This window comes from Triturus cristatus, chromosome 7 (genome assembly GCF_964204655.1).
Source record: "Triturus cristatus chromosome 7, aTriCri1.1, whole genome shotgun sequence".
Lineage (NCBI taxonomy): Eukaryota > Metazoa > Chordata > Amphibia > Caudata > Salamandridae > Triturus > Triturus cristatus.
In genome coordinates, this window is record NC_140590.1 from 985402710 (window position 1) to 985429057 (window position 26348).

The 26348-nt window shown below is 44.7% G+C and overlaps 1 protein-coding gene across 1 annotated transcript in view; it reads left to right on the forward strand.

Annotated features, from left to right (window-relative positions):
- Positions 1-26348, forward strand: part of LOC146810960 (protein bicaudal C homolog 1-A-like) — a 273354-nt gene that overhangs the window by 117830 nt on the left and 129176 nt on the right. The window contains exons 10-11 of the mRNA XM_085618020.1: positions 3214-3403; positions 14587-14673. Of these exons, the coding sequence (XP_085474146.1) occupies positions 3214-3403; positions 14587-14673 (277 nt within the window). The remainder of the gene's footprint in view (positions 1-3213; positions 3404-14586; positions 14674-26348) is intronic.

Genomic DNA, 26348 nt, shown 5'->3' on the forward strand with positions numbered 1-26348 from the left:
CTTAAATTTAACTTAAGGTCCAAACTTAAGTTTAACTGAGACAAAATCCTAACTTTAGTACTCCTAAATGCCTTCTGTGAATACGAAAAGTCGTAAAGTTAGGATTTTGTCTCAGATTACTTTTGTGAATTGGGCCCCTAGATCTTAACACAAACACATTTGATCACTAAAACACAACCAAAGGAAAGTCCACCCCAACGGCGATTGTCCCAGCAAAACCTTGCATCGAATAGACCGTAAATGTCACTCTAATGTACGCCTGCATGGCACCTTTGCCCACATTTGTTCTTTATTTCATAGATGTAGAGCACATTTTGCAGACATGGTACTACTGGGTGGTAGTTAAGTGCATGTTTTCTGGGAGCCGGGAGTGGGGGGGCAGCTGAGGGAGCAAGTGTGTGGGTGCAGGCTACCAGGAAAACCGTAGTGCATGTTTCTCATCACGTCTAGGCTGTATTACTTTAATTCTCCTTAATTGGGACATCCCGATAATCTTATTAGTAAATTACAGCTTCTTCAAAATTCGGCAGTGAGACTTTTGTTCAGTCATTCTAAACGCTGCTCCATTTCATCAAAGCTTGAAGATCTGCACTGTTTGCATACTCAGAACGGAATGTAATTTAAGGTTCTATCTCACATTCACAGAGCCATACATTAATCTAGACCTTCCAGTCCACAGAAGCTGTTAGGGGGTTTTCACCTTTCAGGTTGCTGAGATCTTCTAGCTGTTTTCGCTTGATCTCCTTTAAATTTTGTCTGACTTGAAGGGGAGGATGCTGTGCTACAGGGTTGGAAGCAAAGTTATGGAACAAACTTCCACTGCCTCTGCGAGCCACACCAAATCGTTTACGTTTTCTGAATGGTCTTAAAACTTTGCTCTATTCACTCCCTTAAAGATTATAGTGAGCCCCCACTTTTTCTGTTCAGCCTTTTCGGTCCTCTTAGTGCCTAGAATGTCCTTTTTAGCATTAGCTAGCCTTTACAAATCCTTTTTACATTACTTTACATTGCCCTATGTCAAGAGGGAGAACATGCATTACGATGAAGTAAATTTGTGGTGGTCCCTATAACCTACTGGAGCCGTAGAAAGATTCACAATTAGTTCCTGTTATTCTGCATTAGCTACAGCCTAATGGTTATCTGCATGTCTGTTCCCTGGTTAATGATTGTTTCATCACAAATTAGATTTCGCACCCACTTTGTTTTCCCTGAGCGGGTGGCTTGAAATGTATGTGGTCACCACCGATTGACAAGCCAGATAATTTGGTTGCATCACCTTCTGCCAGGATGGTTGGATGGTTGGTCTACTAATCTTTGGCTGATGGCCTCATGCTATATATGTTTCAGTTAGCTAGGCCACTTCCTGATGCTGTTCAGCTGTGCTATCTGCCGTGGTCAATCTCATTAAGGATGCCTAGCTGGCACTGACACACTCTTTGTGACACTGGGTAATTTTCATTCATCCAGAGAGTCCTGTTCGTAAATATTAAACAGTATAATGATGGTTGAGTCAACATTAAGGTCTGCCAAAACATACGTATTTATATATTCAGGAGTTTACTCATCATGGCAAGGATAAGAGGCCATACATGAAAACAGCCAATCTTCTTGCCTTTGATCCCCAATAATATTGTGTCTTTCCTTTTTGGTCTCACTACCCTCACTGTTTAGTATTCTGCACTTTTGTGTTTAATTGGTCTCCAGATATATCCCCTTAATGGCAGCGTTCATAACCACCAGATAGTTGAAAGAATGCGGTTAATGTTCAACCCCCCAAATAGAAGACTGGGAAAATCATTTAAACTGCACTAGCATGTTGATGTTTCAATACCAGTCTCTGCATGTATGTGTACGCTCATGTGTCTGTGAATTTGCACATCTGTATGTGTGTCCGTGTGTGGCTGCGCATGTTTGTTTGTCACTTTAGGACTCTAGGGCTCTTAGTCTTTGCTTAACCTAGGATCTTTAATTTCTCCGGGTCTAAACCAATCTCTCAAAAGAAAAGAAGCGACATGTCAGCACGTTCAAACACGAAAGAAGTCCTCATACGCTCGGTACAACTAGGTAGAAGGTCCGGGGTAACGACGGACAGAGCGTTGCCTCACGCCCTGAGTTGTAACCAGGAGTGTAGGTGCATCCCTGACTTTTTGCCGGTGATTAAGTTACATCACTACGGTGCCACATATCCACAGATAAGTAGGTACTTTGGTAGGTTGTATCGTTCCTTTTTATCTCACTTATCACTTACTCACATTTTTTGCAGTAGTGTTACCTTTTGGTCCTGACGAAAGCCACAGTCATTGGGTAGACACAGGTTGGCTGAAACATGTTGACCCACGAGGGCGCGGCCCTATAACGTTTGTGGACGCGCTCCCCTCACAATTTCTGCTGTTTTTAGTTTGGTGTCATTGGATACAGAATAAAATTTATTTTCCAATGATGATCAATTTTAAACCACTTTCCTATTCCACACACTGCATCTAGATTCACCACACTTATGACAGTCTTCCTCATTCTGAGATAATCCGTCCTCCCAACCACAGGAATCAAAACATCCCTGAGCTCCTCCTTGTTATAGTAATCGAAGGAGTCGTAGCTCTATAACTACACCAGGTGTAGTTATGGGAGGTCCCAGATGATGAAGCATGCCACCTCGGTGGGTGATGGGACTTGGCCCTCTTTATGAGGACTTCTTTCGTGTTTGAACGTGCTGACATGTCGCTTCTTTTCTTTTGAGAGATCGGTTTAGACCCGCAGACTCTACTTGTTGTGTTTGTTCAAGTGACTTGGGAATTTGTCTGCGCAGGTCTTTAAAAATTCCCTTAGACCCTATGACCAGTTGTTTTGTATTGGTCTTTAATTTCTCCAACAAATCAGTCAAACGTAACATAAAGCGTGGTCTCATATTTAATTTGGTTAGGGGTGATAGATTTGGACCCGCCCTTGTGAATTATAAATGGTTTGCATCTGATTGCAATACTTCTAATACATATTTAGCTGAAAATGTGCATCTAGTTTTGATAAATAATTTTGTGATTTAACAGCTATGGAGAAAAGTATGTTCTTTTTTCCTCACACTAGACGTCTTGTTAAATATTAGAATGCATGTTGGTAATGTAAAGCCTTCAAAATCTGAGTTAACTTACTAACTGCTATCAACCCTGCCTGCTTCCAGTTTCAATACAAATGCTAAATATGTAATACCTTTTTCAGTCAGTCATTATCAAAGGTTTGGAAAGAAACGTTGTGAACATGTATACAGCCAGGCAGATTGTTTTGGGCCTTCAATCATTTGAGAGTATTGTGACGCCAAAGATTCACCCGGATGTGATATCACCAAGTGACGTGCTTAGTAATCACTACCTGAACATCCTGCTCCAGCAACTAAGCCTCACTGCGCCAGGTGAGTTGCACTCATTACAAACATTTCAAGGCAGGATAAGTTAAAATATCTAGAAAACGAAGCTTAGTCTTATTTCTTTGTTATATTTCTTGTATTTATGAAAATGTGCAGGCTATGTGTACTGTGTAGCATTGCATTAAACAGTATATCATTATGTTAATAAAACATTAGGTATAACTACCTTTGGTAAGATTAAAGTTTAGGTAAACAACCGCCCGGCTGCTTTAGGCCCTATTTTGCATTTTGTTTCAGTATATAACTGTGCAAAATTAACACCAGCATTTAGCTGAAGTAAAAGGCATGGCTGATCGATGGTGTGGAGTGTGTATTACCACATTATTTGTGAGTTAATATTCTATAATTTTAGATTACAAAAATTCTGTTCATTGTGTGGATTCCACTTACTGCACATTTATCTCATGTTTACAGTCTCCAGCATTCTCTAAATGAGGGACTGGTGGTCTGTTATTCACACCATCTTTATTTGTCAGCTGTTGTCGGGATCCTGGGCTGGGGTCTTGCTCTCCTTTCAATGGGTCATGGTTATTACTGCCACGCCATCATTGGCTGCTCTAATATTGGGATCCTCGATTCGCGTTACCTCATCTGGCCTTAAATATGTGCGACATGAGCAAATCAGTGGAAAAATACAGGATTTCATTTGCTTTAGGATTCAGGCCCCTGGGGTAGTGGTAGGGATGAAACATCTCTGAGATTGTTGTTAACCATTGGGGAACTCATACTCTGTCATTCGTGGTCAATACTAGAACAAGTCTACTTGACCAGCGGTCGGTGTACAGCTCTCCTGTTTTTCTTTCTTCAATTTCTCTAATTACCTTCTTCATATGCCTTCTTTTTTCACCTCCAACACATTTCTGTCCTCTATGCCCAGTCAGTCAGTGCTTCGTTGAGTGCGCTAAGCCTATCATTGTTGTTAAATAGAATCATGAGGGGAGACAGGCATTTTTGGGCATCAATGACATTCTCAGTGTTTCTATGTGATACCTAGTTTGAGGGTCACATACGCTGTTTATAGGGGAACGTCTAACCGAAATCTCATCTTTTAAAATTCTTTGTTTATATTTGATTTGCTTATCATAACTACCTGTTGAGAAAGTTTTCTTGGGTTTTTGTGCATTAATACCAACGCATACTATGAATTTATCACACCATTCCACATTTATAGATGAATTAACATAACTTCAATTGAAACGAAGTTTGTATGATAAGCAGATTTAAAGTTATTAATATGTTTTAGTTGGGCCACATGTCTGTACAAAACGACATCATGAATAAGATGGCTGCCATTTACGTCACTTGCTCCAGCTTCACCCCCTGCTCAGATCCTTTCCCCACAGGCTCCGCTGAGCACAGTCAGGCTGAAGACCTAATAGTTTATTTTCATTGAAGTAGTTCAGTTAGCGCCTAATCTTCTATGGTGTGGATGTGGAATTGCAACAAGTAACCATACTTTCCGTTCCTTCACTGGCTTTATTCATTCACAGAAAGTCTTATTGTTTAAGGTTTCACATTTGTTTGAAATTTCTGGGTGACATTAGCATAGAGCGTGTTGGATGATAATTTAACAAAATGGGATGATGACATTTACTATTCCTATGCTGGATCGCTAATAACTCTATGCAAGAATTGTGTATAAAATCTCCTTGATTTTAGGGGTGAGCCAGAGTTTTTTTAGCTTTCCTTGGTACTACTAGGGATGCTGCCTGACTGTTCACTGATTTTGCTGCTCGTTTGGCACTTAGAGTAATTTCTGATTTTCACACCCTCTGTATAATTATGCTCCTGAGAGCCTTTATGAAATTTACCCTCTACCGCTCATATTCAAATTTTGTAGTAAAATCCTTTAACTTTTCATTGATCAAGAACTTATTTATTTAGTTGTCCTGTTACGTTTGAAAATTGTTTTACTCGGCAGAGCTGTTATTTGAGGATGTGCCTTGATGCACACTATAATCTGTGGGAGAAACTAAGCAAAGAACATTTTGGGGTGTCAACATTTTGGGATATGAATTTGCTCCTACACTTGTACAGAGCTTATAGCGTCATCAGTCTGATTTTTCTCTGTAGATATATAAAAGGGAAATGATTATACCAATGTGCTTGTCTCTTATTTTCCTATTTCCTATTTTACTCTTTATGTATTCAATCCTACATTATTAGTAGGTACAGTAGGGATGCACCCACGCTCATGAGAGATTTATTGAGGAACATAAACAATATAAGTGAAGCACAAAAGGGGAAAGAGGGAGCTATTATGTTGCATTGGGATCAATTGATTGATATCTATCTATAAGCCACATATAAAAAATTTATTTGAAGCGACTATGAGAAAATACAAGGAAATGTTGAGGCAGAAGAAGTGTGAATTTCATCATAAATTATGTAGAGAGATAAAAAAAAAAGCAGCAAACGATAACAATGCAAAAAGATTTGGCAATTAATACCACATGAATACCAGGAAAAGACATGTACAGTGGAATGCCATATATCTGCATGAGATTGGCTCTGTCATTTTAAATCCCTTTTTTAAGAGAGATTACCATCTTGCCCCCAGATGAAATGTAATATTATTTAAAAGGATTATTATTAAAATGTGTGTAGCACAAACTGCTGCCCACATAGGGTTTCCCGGGGCTAGGAGACAGATAGGGATAAATCAAAAAACCCACAACCTCAAAACTTCCAGGACTTCAGCTGTTTCCAAAAGGAAGACAGCGAAGTAGACCTTCTCAGGGTTAACAGAATGTCATTCCGTAGCTTAGGACCCAGGTAGGCAAAGGTAGGCAAAGGACTGGCCTCCCATGCGAGTACGTTTGACTTTTGGAACCGTGCATACGGAAAGGTCACTGGAACGTAAAGTGTGAGTCGGAAGATAAGGTCAAGCACGAGAGAAGCGATGTCTTATTTATTTTAGTCCTTGAAATGGAGAAGGCTATTAGGAGCCTGCGGTCAAATACAGCCCCAGGGCCAGATGCAGTTCCAGGGTATTTCAACCAATCTGACACTGAGCTTTGCTCTCAAGGGCCACATAAAGTGTTTAGTGCGCTTCTTATGACAGGGATGACCCTTACATCGTGGCATTCCACTATTATAGTCCTAGGGCATAAAAAAAGTAGCAAAAGCAATCCTGCAAATTAAAGGCCGATCTCCACATGCGATTGTCGTAAATATTGTTTTACCTCAACATCATGTTCTAAATATTGAAGACAAAAATATCCACAAGTAAGTTTATATAGGTGCATATAGGTTTAATGTACTTTAACTCCAGATATACTCCAGATATACGTACACTAGTGACATAAATATCTTTAACCCCTTCCCCGCTCATGACGGAACCACTCCGTCATGAGCCACGGGTGCCGTGTGCTCATGACGGAGTGGTTCCGTCATGCTGCAGCCGTTGGCCGCCGCTCCGCCCACGCGGCGCTAATTCCCCGCCTGTGCGGGCGATTAGCGCAGTGGGCGGAGTCGTGACGGAACCACTCCGTCATGAGCACAGCTCAACCGTGACTCATGATGGAGTGGCTCCGTCATGAGCACAGCGCCACAGCGCTGCCCCCAAATCCCCCCCAGCGCTGCAGCGGAATTCCTGCCGCAGCCAAGGGGTTAAGGTTCATAGATGTGGAGTTAAGAATAGCAAATCTATACTTACCTGTATTGCTTACCTTCTTGATAGTTTTGCCTTCGATAGTGTGATAAAATGATATTACCATACAATATTCTGGACTTCAACCTTTTTTTATATTAATGTGTTTTTTTCATATGAGTGATCATACAGAGGTCCTAATGAAGCTATCACTGGTTGCTGGAATGATGGACACTGTGTTGAGTTATTTCACTTATTCTTAGGGAACAGAGTTTTAAGACTGATTTGACGGAATATTGTCCATCTCAGTGGTGTATCGTATCAGTTCGCCAATCTTGTCTCTTTTTAATAATTATATAAAATTATTAAATAATCTTTATTGTTTGGGTGTATGATTCTATGCCTGTGCTCATAAAACCTCGCTTATCAGTGTATCTATGTTTGATATGGTGAGTATACAGTTTATGCTACACTTAAGGAGTGAGTAGTACATACTGGGATGAGTTATAATATACAATGCATAATGATTCTTTAAGCTAACTGTACCCTATATCCCCCCTCAGCCAACACTTGTTCACTCTAATATTACTGCATGCCCTCCTCTTGCATCCTATTCACCCAAAACCCATAATATTCTTGCTTTTAAAACAGCAAAATCACACCTAATCTAGCACTTACCTTTCTTGCAGATGACGAATTACTTAATTTGATATACTTTCACTCATTACACATGCACCTTCTACATAATACATTCACCTATATTCTTGGACTTTTATAGTAATTCTTAATAAACTCTTGCCTTGGCTACTTTTGTCTTTATCATTTATTTTTGCACATCAATCTTCTCAGGTTTTCTCTAACCAAGGCCATCGTACTTAATCTCTAATAAACATGCTGTAATACTTGACTGCTCTCCTTTAGAGTCATCGCTTCCCCTCTCATGCGTGCCCAGCTATTTACCCACACATACAATACTCGGTCTAAGTACAAATCACCATACACAATTGTTAACAATTCTCTTATCCTCTTTTCCCTCTCTGTTTTTTTTTTATTTTGCTCTCTTTGTATCCCTTCTTTGTTTTCACTTCCTTAAAAAAAATATTTCGGGGAAAGTTTGCTTTATAATATGAATAACATAAAACTTACAGCAGCAGGGTGACACATATCCAAGTGCAGGTGTGCAAATTACAATTGTATTGATACCGTTTTATATTTACACACCATAATTGCTTGTCTAGTTTTGAGTCCATACCACTGAAGGACAATCTACGGCCTCTGCTTCTCTTTATACTCTTTCTGTTCTTGTCCTTACTGTTCATTCCCCTGCATTTTCTGATACCGCTTGGTGTCTCCCACTCCATAGTAGTTCATCTCCTAGCCCTTTATCTTATGGACTTTGTGAGGGCAACCTCTACCTTCATGTATTACTTTTTCTACCCCAATATAGAGATTGAACCTCACATTTTTTAGAGGTCTCCTTTAGCCACCAACAATCCCAACATACAAAATTTCAACTTAGACCTTTCATGGTTGACCTCAATGGGTATTCCCAGAATCACAAATTGGAGTGTCATTGGGATATCGCTGTCAAGGAATCAGCCTAATTCCCTTACTATAGTTTCCCAGTGGGGAACAACCTTTACAACGCAACTTTTACAACGCACTACACTTACAACGCATTTTTTACAACGCACAATCCATTACAACGCATGACATTACAACGCATGACACTACAACGCATTTTTAAAAACTACCTTTACAACGCATTCCATTACAACGCATACTACCATTACAACGCATACCATTACAACGCATAATATAGTAATTTTTACCCCTATACTATCCAACACTTACCCTACTGTTGCACCCCCTGGAGTTAGAATAGTAATTTTTACCCCTATACTATCCAACACTTACCCTACTGTTGCACCCCCTGGAGTTAGAATAGTAATTTTTACCCCTATACTATCCAACACTTACCCTACTGTTGCACCCCCTGGAGTTAGAATAGTAATTTTTACCCCTATACTATCCAACACTTACCCTACTGTTGCACCCCCTGGAGTTAGAATAGTAATTTTTACCCCTATACTATCCAACACTTACCCTACTGTTGCACCCCCTGGAGTTAGAATAGTAATTTTTACCCCTATACTATCCAACACTTACCCTACTGTTGCACCCCCTGGAGTTAGAATAGTAATTTTTACCCCTATACTATCCAACACTTACCCTACTGTTGCACCCCCTGGAGTTAGAATAGTAATTTTTACCCCTATACTATCCAACACTTACTCTACTGTTGCACCCCCTGGAGTTAGAATAGTAATTTTTACCCCTATTCTATCCAACACTTACCCTACTGTTGCACCCCCTGGAGTTAGAATAGTAATTTTTACCCCTATACTATCCAACACTTACCCTACTGTTGCACCCCCTGGAGTTAGAATAGTAATTTTTACCCCTATACTATCCAACACTTACCCTACTGTTGCACCCCCTGGAGTTAGAATAGTAATTTTTACCCCTATACTATCCAACACTTTCCCTACTGTTGCACCCCCTGGAGTTAGAATAGTAATTTTTACCCCTATACTATCCAACATTTACCCTACTGTTGCACCCCCTGGAGTTAGAATAGTAATTTTTAACCCTATACTATCCAACACTTACCCTACTGTTGCACCCCCTGGAGTTAGAATAGTAATTTTTACCCCTATACTATCTAATACTTACCTTAAATGCAATTTAATATTATGCGTTGTAATGGTATGCGTTGTAAAGGTGGTATGCGTTGTAATGGAAATGCGTTGTAAAGGTAGTTTTTAAAAATGCGTTGTAGTGTCCTGCGTTGTAATGTCATGCGTTTTAATGGATTGTGCGTTGTAAAAAATGCGTTGTAAGTGCATGCATTGTAAAAGTGTGCGTTGTAACGACATACATCCTTCCCAGTTTATCTGCACCTTATTGTATGAAGAAACAAAACCTCTGCAGTGTTACATTTCAAGCAGGTGGGGGTGCAGGCACGTCCCATTGTAAGTAGTCTGATCCTGCTATACTACACTCACACTTTTCAATTGTATTAGCCATAATCCTGTCTTAATTGCTACTTCTTTGGGTGCAATAATGATGCCTCCCCTTCAATATCCTCTAATTTCCCTATTTCTTCATCCAATCCTGTCCTTAGATGCCTTAGTTTGTCTGGCATATTACTTATAAGGGTTTTGTGGGTGGAAGAGGCCACCCCTTTGCCCAGCTCACCCTTTAGGAGTCTACATTCTAGGGAGGCATCTTCGAGAATCTCTGACAACACCAGGTCCTCTCTTTGTAACGCGTGTCTGAGTTGTGTGTATTTAAGTAGTCGGCTGTGGGCTAATACAGATTCTTGTAGACTCTGAAAAGGTCTAATTGTGTCCTCCTCCAGGAGATTTCTTATTTTTGATATTTCAATATTGTCCCATGCTTTAATCCTCTTTAATTTAGAGACCTTATTGAGCATTTTACCTTCCAACAGGGGTGTTTCTTTTGTGAGTTTATTTGTGCATTTGAGGCAACTTGTGGATTTCCTCAAGCTGCTAACAATGCAGTTGTAGCTGTAAGAACATGTGTCTTTCTTTTGCTGCATGTAAATAAAGAAGAAATGCGGGTTTGACCAGTATCAATCTTTCTAATCAGAAAACCAGGTTGCCTCTCAGGGCAAATATCCAATCATCTATTTTAATATGTTGGGTCACCTGATTATATGCTCTGACATCAGAAAGAGCGATTCCGCCATTGTAGGGGCTTTCAGTTAGGTCCTTTAGTGCTATTCTTAAAGTGCTCGTTTGTCGAGGGCTCTGGGCCTCCTGTTCATGAGTGTCACCCATGTTTCGGGTTATAACTATTGTTTCCTCACCTCCCTTCTCTCCTCAAGTGCAATCCCTTCTCATTGTTAGTACAGAGTAAAGTCTCATTGGGTGAGAGGGGCACATATGCAGAGTCTCAAGGGCAATTTTCCTTCCCCTCTTTTACATCAGTGACCCTCCCCGATCCCTACCGTTCCTCTCTCAAAAGCAATTAGGTGCCTCTGATCAAGGAGCATTAGTTCACACCTTTCACATTTCTCTGGTTTCTCTGTGAACTATATTTCACATATTCAACAAATGCAGATCTGACTGCTGTTGCCTCTCTCCAGTAGCTGCCTCCGGTCCTTTGGCTGTTTTATCTGCTTCACTTTGCAAGTGAGCTAGCTCTCTCCCCTTAGGTACCCCAGGGCTTTGAGTGGCCCTCGCGGTCCTGTACAGCCATCCCCTCCAGCCTTAGCTGTCTTCCCTTCCGATCTTGGCTGCCTCTGCCAAATTTCTTCTGTTGTCTCCACCTTATCCTCCAGCCTGGTTTCTCTGTCTCATGGCTTCATGCCTTTTCTTCCCCTGCACTGGCCCCCCTTGTCTCTCTCTGAGTGTTGCATCTTCTTTCGGGAAAGAGCCGGTCCCGACCTCAGGGCTTTCATCATGGGTCTTTAGCTCCACTGTGAGGCTATTCACTACCAGGTGTCTAATCACTGCAACCCCATCTCGGAATCAGCGCAAGACCGTCAGTCTTTATTTAATTCATAGCCACTGCTATTTTGTCATTCCATGTGGCCTATGCACTTCAACGCTGCTGCAGCTATCTCTTCCAGTGGCATTTCCAGATCTCAGGTCTCACCTCACAGTTGTGTGATGCCTTAGATTTAGGAGCCAGCAGCTCAAAATGGTTCCTTGATGCACAGATGATCTCAGGATTTATATCAGGAAAGACAGAGCTCTTTCCGTCCACATCTAATGGGCCACCTTGCCGGCCATGGCCCCCCCCTTGTTCTCCCTTTCATCCACTCCCACTTCGTTCTACTCCATCTCTCCCACTATATCTTTATCTACATACATTCCTAATCCTCCTCCTTCATATGCCATCATGTGTAATCACAAATAAATGCTCTGTCACTAGGACTTTTCTTTATTCCCTACCCGTCCCTTCTCTTCCATTCCCTTCCCTTCCCTTCCTGCTGTTTTACAGTATCTTGTAACCTCACTTCTTTTTTCTGCCAAGCACATGTCAGTGAGCAATATACCTTCAAATTACCAGCAATTTATGATTAATACAGCAGTGTGTCAGCTTTGCAAGTCCATCACACTTCCACTAAAAAATAACCATCCATCAATATTCCTCACACTTCCAACCACATCAATTTGCCTAAGACTCTGCTCAATTGCTGCTCAACTCTTTGAGATATTTAAGATGTGTCCACCATTCCTTATAAAAGTAACCAACTGTGAACTGAAAGATGGATGATGCAACCTCTGCTCCTGTTCCCATGACATTTGTTCACGGGTGAGGGATCCTACTGCATGGGATACTTTGCTAAGGTGGAAGGATGCTGGAGGCAGTGTCAGGTTTTTCATTGGCAGGGACAGAGGTGCCCTCTATGTACTGTGCTGAGTTGCATTTTTAGATTGATGCTTTTTCGCTCATGAAGGTAAAGTGCCTAAGTGTGGGACAGTGTCTACCTGTGCAAACATGTACAGAATAGTAGCATGTTTAATCCAATGAACTATGAATTTAACAGCAGCAGTATGCAGATACCGCCAGCGTATTATCTGAAATATATTCAGACACTGCAGTATGCAGTACAAGCATAGCCATGTTCTGTTCAACAACATATGCCATTGTGCAAAATCAGATCGCCAGGCTTTAGATTAATTTTGTAATTTACAGTTTTGCTAGTTTAATAGAGCACACAAATAACAGTCAGGTAAATAATACTAGAGGTATCGAAAGTAGCAAGATTCTCAGCGCAGATGGTCTTTTTCTTAAAGAAGAAATGACAAGACATTAGACAAAGCTTTTTCTGGAGGGCATTCAGCATGGAAACTCAAAGAATACCATTTCATGTCAGCCAAAACAGATTGTGAAGGCGTTTTAGACTGCTAATGTGTAAAGAAGGACAACGAAAGTATGGTTTCAATTTATCCTTCAATAATTTTGATAGCAAAGAGAAGGTGGGGAAAAATTCCAATTTTCAATCATCTATTGCATATTTATTAAACATGTGAGATAACCAAAATACAGGGCATTTCCATATTTATATTCAATATGGGGTTTGATATTAAGGGTTTTAGGAGTTATAATGCCAAGTAAAGTTTTTGCGGTCTCTCATAACACTCACTCTTCTTGCAGTTTTATACTTACATACTTCATAACATTCTTTAGTAGAGTATTATGTTAAGCATTGGTAGTTATCACTTCTTGATTTAGAAAAAAAGGTTATAGATTATTTTATGTCCTTTGAATTTCAATCTCCTTTTCAGTAGAAAAAAGAGGAGAAAATGTGTAATTCTGAAGAAGCAACAATATGAATAGAGAAGTCTGCGATAATTGGATTAAAAAATATATATATTAAATTGAAATATTGAAATAATTTATATGAATCACAATACATTTTTATTTAAAGGGTTTGAATGCAGACACCATTAGCTATGTTTTGTTGAGGCACCTCGGTATATTCACCCAGCTTTTAGTTTGTGACCTCCTAGCACCTCCTTCTATGGGTTCCAGATATGCAGTGCGTCCATATCAGCCCCTTCAGTCCATACTTGTACTTCTGTAATTTATGCAGAATCTATGTGTGATGCATAAAAATAAAGGGCAAATCTTAATTTGCTTGGACCATCCCCAAGTGAAACCAAGGGATCTCCCCACCCTTCGAATGCATGGATACTTAATTTTTGTACACACATTCTGCACCTTTTCTGAAATAGGAATCTGCACCACCCTGTTATGTAAGTAGCTCTGAAGGCCATTCGTACATGTGGCCAAATATCCTAACTGTAGCAACTTTGGCCAAAATAAATCAGATTCAGTCCTTCTTCCCAAAAGAGTAATAAGTAGATTTGGAAAAAAATAAGTATTTCCCTTTATTGGAAAATAAAAAAAAATGAATTCATTTTGTCAAAAATGAATTGATTGATAAAGAAAACTTACTGACTAAAAAGCAGCTGAGTTTAGAAAAAAATGTATGGATTTCTTATGCATATGAATCTATTTAGTACCAAAACAAATATATACATTCATAAACTAATGACAAGAGTTGGTTGAGAAAAAAAGGATTTGCAGTTCAGAAATACCTCTTAAAAAACCAAACTATATAGACTTTGTTTTCATGGACTAACTTTGAGTACCCTTGATATATTTGCTAAGAGCCTCTGGTTCTTAACAAGTATTTTCAAGAAATCGCAGTTTTTAGTGACAAATAACATTTGTTTAACACATGATAGCCAGCATTCTAAGATGTGTATTTCTGATTTTCAATTAATGTTATGTAAATAAAGTAATGAAAAATAGGTATATTTCAATACTATTCTGCAAGAAGAAGTATAGGCAGTGGAAGTTATACTCCGATGGAGACTGAGACAAGAGTATGGATGGGATTTAAAACCATAAGCTCTGCTCTACTTCCAATGTTCAAAGAGCAAACCAGGATAACATTTCAAACAACTGTGGCAAGGGAATTACATTTTAGAAAATATAACCTCTAAAATGTTCTGATTTTGTTTTACAGCTCATTCTCTGAGTGTAAGTTCCATTCTGAAAGCATGTGAGCAAGTGCAAACAATTAACAATTCTAGCCACACAGTTTCATTAACAGGTAAGAACATATTATGTCCACAACAAAGTATGTGCCTTGTTTTATTGTTAGCATCGTACAGATAAATAGTGTTTTATTTGTTGACCATAGTATTACAAATGTTTGGTATCTATGAACATTAATGCTCAACCATCCTAAGCCATCTCGCTGTGTATGACCCTTGCTTACAAATGCAGGTAATGTTCATTCTCAGTTGAGCACAACCCAAGAGCAAGACATGACATCTAAGAGGCGTTTAAGCCCACTACATGCTCTGCCACGTGATGATTATAGACAATATTGAGCTGCATGATAGTATTGCAATGTTTGTAAAAAAAGAAAGGACTTTACAATCTTAGGGCTGAATGTGCATGACATATATGAGGGAATTCATATTTTGCCATGTTTCCCTAAATTAGTTTGTTCTGAACACAACTGTTATTACTTTAAAGTTGACGTAACTGACAACTGTAGTGTGCACAAAACATTTTTGTAATTGCACAAAGTTTACTTATGGGATGCACAAGTGAAGCAATTTTTTTCTGGAAGTTTATCTAAAAAATATAACACTCATAAAACATTTATGTTTCAGCAGCAGGCTGTACAACCACGCCCCAATGTGATAGCCTCTGTTAAGAATTTCCTTGCAGACTTCGAATTCATGGCATACAGACAATCCAATGTCACAAAAAATAAAATCATTAGATTTTCATTATCTTCACTGTTTATTAATATAGTAAATATATCTGGATTTAAACCTGTTTGCAGTGTTCAACAAAAACAGTTGTTGCACCTCACCTTATCTTTTTTATGCCTAATGTTTTCTTGAGCTGAAATGCCAGTTACTATCTTCAAATGTAAAGTCATATAGAGTATTGAGAAAGTGATTTAAACTGCCATAGCTTTCCAGGTCACATTTCCTTTTATATGGCATTCACAACACCAAGATTCTTCTGAGAAGAGAGATCCACTTTATAACAGTGGAACCACACACAATATGTGAGTAATAAACAAATGAGACTTGGGTGGTGAAGAATATCATTGCGCCTTGATAGGACCAACTGAATAGCCATGGGGTGAATTACAGAGGGAGATAAGCAGATGAGCAAAAGCCTGCTGTAATGATGATTGCATGTTGTAAAAGTGTCCATGGGATCCTAAAAACTACAGGTTTTAAGCCCTGTAAGGACTGTCGCAAACAAATGACTATGACAGATTCTCAACATGTTAGCCTGTAGTGCTTGGGGTCGAGACTGAAGTGACTGCAGTTTGATGAAAACAAAGGAGATCATAAGGTGAAACTCTGTTGCTAAACACTGAAAGACTCTGCAGCGAAACTGGTCCGAGATGTACGGTTTGTCCTGTTTCCAGTCCAGAAATCACAGGTGTCGATCCTGTGGTCACGCTCCAAGACTTCGGGTAAGTCAAAGAAAAAACATAAATAATCCAAGCAGGACTTAGCGTTTTCCCACTCACGTACTCCTGAGAAGGAGCAAAGGCCTCTCAATCACGCTCCAGAAGTCGGTCGACGTTAGAGTTCATTCCGCAACTTGTCCCGGCACAACCTGACTTTACAGGGCCATTTGCGACACCGAGCCAGATCGAAGAGTTCCGCGTTGCCATGCTGCGATTCTTCAGATCCTTACCCATTTACTCTGGTGCGCCTATGGGCCCCAAGGAGCAGAGGGTTCCTCCATCTGGGATACTGCCAGTGGGTTTCCCCTTGGTTCCAGTTGGACCCTCTGAATCTACCACTGGGCCTCCCCTGGCTACTACCACAACTCCGCCTCTCGTACCATGCCAGTTATGAAGCTTCAGCCCTGATGCTGACTCCATTGACGCTGAAGAATGAGGTGCCCATATTGCTCTCTGACTCCTGGTCAGTGCGACTATGACCCCAATCAAGGCTGTGCTAAATTCCCATCGAAGCACAACATTTCCCACTTCACATACCACCTTCACATGGAGGAACCCATACATTACATTCCTTAGTTGGCACTGATTCAGACAATGACTTTGTAGAGGGCGATGAGATAGGTCAACCATACTGTGAAGAAAATAGGTGTGACAACCAACATGAAGCCAGTGGGCATTTATAGGTCTCCTTTCACCCTAGGCCCTGTCACTGAGGAGAATGCAACTTTCATAATGGTAATGCGTAGGGCAGCTAAAGCTCCTGAACTCCAGCTTCTCACCTTTGAGGTTAAAACCAATGTCTTGACTCGCAGGTCGCCGGCTGGTCCGCCTTCGGGCTGCTGATACTGGGCCTAACGGCGGGGGAACGCCGTGGGGTGGGCCTCTGGCTCGGGCCCCCCCCCTCTCCTTCTTTCCACCCCACCCCCTGTTTCATCGGACTGGCTCGGCGATATCCCGGAGGCGGCTGAATCGCAGGGAGGAACTGGCCGGCGCACAGCAGTCCGACTATCCTTCCTACAGAGACCCACTGCGGCCGGGTGGGTATTCGGCGTGGCAGGGCACGGAGGTATCGTAGAAGCAGACGGGATGCGGTAGCGGCTGGCCAGTGGAGCGCCGCTGGAAAGGGGGCCTAGGTCGCTAATCGCTCTGGTGGTCGGTGGCTTCGCCCGCTACCTTACCATGAGGCCCAAGGGAGGGGCGGCGGCCCAAACAAACAAACTCGGCAAGTAGGCGGAGCCCTCCTTGACGGCCATTATGTCCGCCATACATACCCTGGGAACTACCCTTGAGACTAAAATCGATAAAATGTCCATTGAAATGAACCTACTGCGTACAGACCTTAACAAAACCTCGGACAAGGCCAGAACTAACGAGATGGACATCGCTGAACTCAGGGCCTCCTCCCAGAAACATGAACAGAGGGTGAACGAGCTTGTCCATCAGCACCGTCGGGTGGCCCTGAAGCTGGAGGATCAGGAAGGGAGGGCCCGGAGGAACAACGTACGGGTCGTAGGTGTTCCGGAGGGTTCGGAGGGGCCTAGTGTGGGCCTGTTCCTCGAGGACTTAATCCTCAACAGCCTAAAACCAAAGCGACTCTCCGCTATGTTCTCAGTTGAAAGGGCTCACCGCGCACCGGTCCCTAGGCCTAAACCCGGAGCCCCGCCGTGAACTATTATCGCACGGATCCTCAACTACAGGGACCGGGACGCCATCCTCCAGGCCGCGAGGCAAAAGGGGGACATACAGTATGAAAACGCGACGATCAGATTCTTTCCCGACTTCACGCTCAAGGTGCAAATGGAGCGATGATCCTTTGAAGGGGTGAAGGCGGCGCTGCGGGAGAGGGGCATTAAATATATGATGTTCTTCCCAGCGAAGCTCAAAGTCATCGAGGGCAGTAGATCCTTCTTCTTCACTGCGCCTTCGGAGGTACAGGACTGGCTGGACAGGGGACCTTCACGGTCATTGGCCGGTGCGACAAGGAACGATCGAGATGAGGCTCGGCCCGGCTCGCAGGCCCCTCAGGTCAGCGGATCAGAGGTGGATAAATCGAGTCAATGCTCCTGGCGCTCCAGATCCCGCAGTCCGGACCTGGTTGGCATATAAAGACCGCAGGGGCGTGGGCGTGGAGGAGTGGAGGTCTTACCCCCCCTCCCGGGACGATTAAACAGTGGACTGTAATGTATAAATTTATTTTAAGATACTGAAGGGAGGATATGCCCGGGGCGGTGTGGCGGGTGTGAGGGCCGCCTCTCGGGGATGTGTTGGGGACTGCCTCTGCCATAGAGGGGTTTGGGATCTAATTGACTTCTTGATGTGGGAGGTAGGCCCTATTGGCCGCTGACATTGAATGCAACACTTAAAAAGGGGGCGGGTCCAAGTAGTGGGGGATATCGAAATAATTGTGGTGGTAGGCTCGCATGGGCTGGAGAAGGCATACTGGTTGATGGGGGGAGGTGCCCACCGGCTGGAGTTGGTGCTAACGCAATAAGTTTGTAGAGGGAAGGGATTTTCTCTCCCCTTTTTGTTTAGGGCGAAAGGCGCTCTGCTAGTTGGGGGATGTGGGTAGTTGTAAACCTACACAGCAGGGTAGCAGGGAGGGGCGGGAGGCGGGGGGGACTACAGTTTCGGGGGGGCATGGGACTATTAGGGACAAGTTTAGGGGGGGGGAGTGTTATTTGGTCACATGAACGCGATCCTTGTGAGATGGAGCGACGTGGCATGCCACTTGGACGACAGTTTTGCATCAACTTTGGGAATGGCTATGAAGTGGGATAAGAGTGTCAAATTGCTTACCTGGAATGTCAATGGGTTGGGGGACAAGCTTAAGAGAACTATAGTACTTCAATTCCTCAAAAGACACCTTCCAGATATTGTCCTACTGCAGGAGACGCACCTTATCGGGAACACATGTCAGGCACTTAACAGGTGGGGGTACACTCTGGCCGCGCACTCTGGCTTCACATCGGGATCCCGGGGGGTGGGCATTCTGGTGCGTCGTAACTTCCCAATGGTAATTCAGCACAAAAGGACGGACCCTCTGGGCCGCTACGCAGTTCTCACCGGAAAATGGGAAGGCCGCACGCTGAACCTGGTGACGGTGTATATACCGCCTGGTCTCCAGAATCAATCTTGTCAGGATCTTGGGGAACTCCTTCTCTCTCTTCCCGAAGGGCAACTCTTAGTTGGGGGGGACTTTAATGCAGTAGTTTCTGGAGACTTGGATAGGCATCCGCCACGTAGCCTTACACCGGGGCAAAAGTGGCTCTCTAACCTACTGGACGCATATGGGCTTGTGGACCTCTGGCGCTTACGTCACCCCACTCAGCTACAATACACATTCTTTTCAGGAACGCATCACACATTCTCCAGGATAGACTACCTCCTTACTCTCATGCAGCATGACACGGTGGTCCAGGACGTCAGGCACTTGGCAAGGGGTATATCAGACCACTCCCCGCTGTGGGCGCATCTAACAATTGGGGAGCAGAGGGTGGGATGTGTGGCGCCCATAAATCCCTGGTTAATGCATAATCCCGAACTTAAGAAGGAACTTTCGCGATCCATAGATCATTATTTCACCGAAAATGTCGGGACAGTGGAGGGCCCGTCTATCCTCTGGGAGGCATTTAAGACTGTAGTGAGGGGGGAGGCCCTCTCAAAAATCGCCGGACAGCGTAAGGAAAGGGAGGCACAGATGCTCCGGATGGAGCGGGACCTTCTCACACTGGAAAGAGAGGCGCAGGTGCGTGAGACCCAGCAGGCCCGGCATCAAATGCAGCTGAAAGCTGCTGAGTATAAGGCCCTAGCCACGGAGGCTGCGAAGACTTTAGCGAGTCACAAGGGAGGCCGCCTATACGACCAGGGGGACAAGGCGGGCAATTTATCGCCTGGCTGGATAAAAAACAAATGGCACAGAGGGTGGTGGCGTGATGGGACGCAGCCACACGATCCAGGAAGACGCGGTGGTGGTATCATTGGATGCCGCTCTGGCATTTGATACGCTGGAATGTCCCTATATGATGGCGGTCCTCGCAAGACTGGGATTTGGACCCAACTTCATTGGGTGGGTGCGCCTCCTATATACCGAACCATTGGCGCAGGTGGTAGTTAATAATAAGATCTCCGGGGTTTTTTCACTCGAGAGGGGGACAAGACAGGGCCGCCCCCTCTCGCCCTTTTGCACTTTGTCTGGAGCCTCTGGCAGCCTGTATAAGGCAGGACCCCTCCATGCGAGGGCTGAAATGGGCCGAGGGATGGGAGGACAGGATCTCACTTTATGCAGATGACATCCTGCTATACCTTGCCTCCCCCGCTAAATCGCTCCGGGTGGCCTTAGACATCCTTACAAGCTTTGGGAAAAACTCCGGATATAGTATAAATTGGGGAAAGTCATTGCTTTACGTGCTCCATGGGACCCCTCCGCCTATTCCTCGTGGATGCCCAATCCAGATAGCCACGGAGGGGTTCAGATATCTCGGAATCCACATCTCCGAGGATGCAAAACTACGCTTTGAAAATAACCTCAAGCCTCCTCTGAAGAGATTCCAGACAGACGCGGCAACCTGGAAGAAGCTCCCGCTATCGTTGCTGGGCCCTCTTTAAAATTATGGCATTACCGCGGTTTCTATATGCGCTCCAAAACTACCCAGATCTGATACCGCACAAATACTTTGCAGATATCGAGACCACTCTACAGGACCTGCTATGGGGTGGCACACCGCACAAGGCTCTCCCGAAACTTACCCTGGGGTGGTATGATGGGGGCATAGCGCTGCCAGACATCCGCAAGTATTACTGGGCAGCGCATCTCGCTGCCATTAATGAGGGCACGTATGGTAGTGGGGACGACCCCGGGTATGGGATGGATAGGTGGCTCCTTCCTGGGGGTAAATTTGAGGCTGCACTCTATTTGCTACCCAATAAGTTCCATCTCACGGGCCCCACAAAACACTCGGTCCAACTGTGGCATATTGCGAACCGGAAGCTAGGGTGGGCTGGCAAACTTACGAAGGCAACCCCGCTCTGGGTGTTAGAGAGGCTTGGGTCTTTGGGAGGCACTAAGGGATTCCACAAGTGGGATCTGATCGGTATCTCCCGTATTGGAGACCTCTGGGGGGCGGAGGGAATGGTGCCTTTCGCCTCCCTACAGAAGTCACATGAACTGGCGCACACGGAATTCTTCCGCTACATGCAGGTCTGGCATTCTCTTCAATCTAACATCCCACCAGGGACAACGCTCCCGGAGTCCTCCCCCCTTGAGGACAGACTGCTTGATGGGCACTTACCAGAAAGGGCAATATCCCTCACCACTCCCCAGATCCACTGAGCTCACTCAAAGGGAAGTGGGAGACGGGCGGCCTGGAAATCGATGAGGAAGAGGGGAGAGAGGCGCTCTCGTCCCCCAAAGAAGTGGTGATATCGGCAAGGTTACGGCTGATACAACTCAAAATACTACACCGGGTGTACGTATCGGTCACCAGGCTAACGTTGATGGGGAGGAGTGCGGGCGGGCTTTGTCGAAGGCGTTGTGGGGAGAGGGGAACGTTTCTTCATATAGTATGGGAATGCCCACAAGTCTGCACATACTGGGCAAAGGTACATGACTGTATGAGCACGGTGTGGGGAGTGAAGTTGCGGCCTGAAGCCAAAAGATGCCTCCTAAACATTTGGGAGCCCACGGACCTACCGGTAAAGGGCAGAATATGGGTAACACTGGGGCTCGTGATTGCAATGCGTAACATAGCACGTTTGTGGGGGGCAGAGGCGCCCCCACTGCTTGGTGCATGGAAGAAAGACATGGACTGGTGTATGCTGCAGTGTATGTTTCAAGGGGGTGCCCCGGGAAGTGGGCGGCGGTCTGGTCTCCCTGGAATGCTTACCGTGGTAACATCTGTGAGCCCCCAGCTCTTCCCCTCCTCGAGGACAGGTCAACCCAATAGCACGATGAGAATGTATGCTCCCACTCTACTGTGCCATGTTAAGTGATAAGAATGTATTAGAGTCCAAGGCTGAACCACTGTAACTCCAAAGAACTAAAATCTGTGATTGGACCACCATGTTTATGTCTGTTAATAAAAAGAATTTTTAAAAAAACAACAACAAAAAACCACAAAAAAAAAACAAATGTCTTGAGGGAAGTGCCCCAGACATGGCAAACATCTACAGAGCCCCTACGATTCTTCAATGAGGCACTCACAGATACTTTTTTAGGGCTATGGGCCAAAACCTTGCTCTGTCCCCCCCCAGTCAATCGCTAAATTTCAAGATGCCGCCTCCCTGTCACGGGTGACCCTCCGTTTTTGTCTCAGCACCCTTCCTCTGAAAGCTTAGTGGTGCAGACATCTACAAGTTGGACAAACCTGAATACCCTTCTGACTACTCCCCTTGATAGCGAGACCTTTGGGAAGAGGGTATTTTCTTCCACTGTCTTGGCCTTCTGGTCCATTAATGCCAGTTGATCCAAGCCATACATGACAGTTCTGATGCATCCAAGTTCACAATTCATTGTGGCTTGGATCTCACAGATTCCATTGGGGGAGCCATTGGAACCTCTGTCATCATTTGTTTGGCTGAGATTTCCCGGATTATCAGGCGATTTTCAGTCATCCCTTATGGACATGTCTTTGATGGGACTTACCTCTTTAGGGACAAGGCAGATTTCACCCTGGAGCGGTTCAAAGAGAGCAGGCCATAGCATGCTCCTTGGGCTCCACTTCACCAGCCGCAGCAGCCCTATTGTTCTGGTTGTGGTTTCAGCAGACATAACCCATACTGGTAGCTACTTAAGCCTCAGCAAGGTGCCTAGCCATTTTGTTGCTGAGGGCCTGGCAACCACTGGCACTGCAGTCAGGGTCAGCCAGTCAATCAACCTATTGCCCCACCCCCCACAGCTCCACCTGCCAAACCCCTTTAGCATGCCCTTAGTGAAGCACAGCCAGTGGAGGCAGGATCCTACAATTCTTGCCAGATTGGCTGGCCATACCATCAGACAAGTGGGTACTGCAGATTCTCTAGGAGGGACACACCTTACCCTTCACAGGCACACCTTCTGACATCCCATGATCGACTGATGGAGGACCACCTATCCATCATGCAACAGGAAGTGCAAGCCCTTTTGGTCAAAGGGGCTATCGAGAGGGTGCCTGCACCAGAAACGGACCATTGGTGTTATTCTCGCTACTGGTGTCAAAGAAGGACAGTGACCTTTGCCCTATTCTAGATCTGCACCCCCTAAAATACCCACCTCCAAAAGGACAAATTCCTAATGCGCTCCATAGCCCAGGTCTTGTCTGCCTTTGACTGTGGTCACTGTCTGGTAGCACTGTACCTGCAAGATGCATATGTCCATATTTCCGTTCTGCAAGCCAATTGGAGATACCCATGGTTCACGGTGGGACAAGAGCATTTTCAGTTCACTGTGCTCCCCTTTGGTCTCACCGACCCCCTTGGGTGTTCACAAAAGTGATGGTGGTGATAGCAGCACTCCTTCGGAGGACAGGGGTTCTAGTCTTCCTGAACCTTGACAATTAGCTGTTGAAGGCGGGATCACCCCGGACAGTTGTCAAACACATGCAGATGACAGAAAACCTCCTGTCATTTTTTAGATTCACTATCAACGTGCACACCTGGTTCCTTTTCAAATGCTTCCCTTCATCAGAGCCATTCTGAATACAGTTTTGTGCTTTTCCCCCCCAGAAAGGAAAGTCCAGGACATTCAGGTTATGATCCTGATCTTTCAGCTTCGATCATGGATGTCAGTGGGGTCCACTCTCAGGCTGCTGGGACTGGTGGTCTCCTGCATCCTCCTGGTCAAGCATGCAATGTGTCATATACAGGTTCTATAGTGGCCTCTGAAGTATCAGTTGGCCACATATCAAGGCCAAAGGGCCCTCTCTGACTACGTCCAGATTTTGGAGGAGATTGCAAAAGATCTGCAGTGGTGATTGCTAGACAGTGACTGGATCAGTGGCAGACCCCTCTCCTTACCCCATCCAGAGATGACACTGGTGACAGATGCATCACTCCGGAATTGGGGTGGCCATCTGGCAGAGGTGGAGATTAGAGGCCTCGGTCTCCGGCGAAGCCTAGGTCTATACCACATTTTAGAGCTGAGGACCTTTTGCTTGGCCTTGTCCTTCCTTCCATCCATCAAAGTGAGGTTGATACACAGACAACATCACCACTATGTGGTATTGCAACAAGCAAAGAGGGTGGTGTTATGGCGCCTGTGCCAGGTAGCACTGTGCCTATGTAAATGGCTGGACCATTAAGGAACTTTACTAGTGGTGAATGAGCTGGTAAGATCTTTTAATGACAGGGAGGACGAGCTAAGCTGCAGATCGGATCATTTCTATTTCTATTTAGGGAGTTTTGTAAAGCGCTTGGTGACGCACAGCGGCGTGTCCCCGCGCTAAGGAGCGGCTGCTAACTGGAACCTACAGAAGTGGAATACTTTACTGTTCGAATAGTGTAGTTTTGAGCTTGGCTCTAAAGATTAGTTCAGATGGTTCGAGACGCAATATTAAGGGTAATGTGTTCCATCTGACGGCTGCAAGGTACCTAAAGGATCTTCCGCCCATCCGTGCTCTGGACACCTTGGGGACAACAAGGCGTCCCGAGCCAGAAGATCTGAGGGAGCGGGACGGTTCATAAGGTGTCAGCAGTCCTTTCAAAGGGAGAGGAGACCTCCCGTTGATGATCCGATGGCACATGCAGAGTGCTATGAAATCAACCCTACTTCTGATCGGGAGCCAGTGCAAGGACCGAAGGGCCACCGAGGATGCGGCTCTTCTGGGTAGTCTAAGTACTAGCCTAGCAGCGGCATTCTGTAGGACCTGTAAACGGCTCAGATTCTTCTTCGGAGTCCCTAGATAGAGGAGGTTGCCATAGTCCATCTTTGAGGTGACTAGTGCATGCACAAGGGTTTGACGGGCCTTTACAGGTAAAAACTTCAATGCCTTCCTGAGACTTTTGAGGGTCCCAAAGCATGATCCGACCACCCGGTTGATCTGAGGGCCGAAGGTCAGGTCGGAGTCGAACCAAATGCCCAAGTTCTTTGCTTTCAGGCATGGGATAGGTGTTGAGCCAAGGCATGGAGGCCACCATGCCGACGTCCACGCCGATCGGTCTCCCCCTACGACAAGCACCTCGGTCTTATTTCCGTTAAGCTTAAGGCAGTTTGCGGACATCCAGGCAGCTAGGTCTTGCATACAGGCTCTGAAGATGTCCGCCGAAAGATCGGGTGCGCGCGACAGGGAGATCACCAACTGCGTGTCGTCGGCATAGGAAACCATTCGGAGGCCGTAGCTCTCTACCAAGGAGGCAATCGGGGCTACGTAGAGATTAAAAAGTGTTGGGCTCAGGGACGAGCCCTGCGGCACCCCCTGGTCCAGAGCAATTCGCTCAGAGTAATAGTCACCCTGCCTCACTTGGAAGCCTCGGCCTGCGAGAAATGAATAAATCCATTTCAACGCTGCCCCTCTCACCCCACCTTTGCTCAGACACTGTAGCAAGATGGAATGTGCCACAGTGTCGAACGCCGCGCTAAGGTCTAAAAGGATGAGAGCCATGGTTTGACCCTCGTCAGCACCCTGCCTGAGAGTTTCGGAGGCCCTAAGAAGGGCAGACTCGGTGGAGTGGCGTGGCCGGAACCCGAATTGAGTCGGATGAAGAAGGTTACTGTCCTCCACATATTTCATTAGCTGCTTATTTACCACCTTCTCTGCTACCTTCGAAAAATATGGCAGGAGAGAGATGGGGCGTAAGTTATCCAGCTTATCGAGGCCAATGTTAGGCTTCTTGCGGAGGGGAAGCACCACAGCCTGTTTCCAGTCCACAGGTAGAGAACTGGATCGAAAGGAGACATCTAGCAAATGCCTGATGTAAGGTTCCAGTGTCTCTATGCTGTCACTCAGCCTTTTTGGGGAAGCAGGATCGCGTGGGGAGCCAGATCTGACGGATCTGCAGATTTTAACGAGATCCTCCGATAGAGGAGTGGTAAAATGAAGTAGCAGATCTGAGTCAGCTTCAGCTCCTGCTAAATCTGCAGGTTCTTCCGCTAAGGGTGGCGTGTCGGGAAAAGCAGAGTAAATCTTGCGCACTTTGTCTCCGAAGTAGTTAGCAATGCGATTGCATGCTGTTACTGAGTGATCTTCATCTCGAGTAACGGTTATTGGGGTGGAAAGGGATTTATATATGCTAAACAATTCCCTAGCCGAGTTTTCAGCCTCGTGAATTTTATCTGCATAGTAGGTGGCTTTTTCTATACGGATTTTATT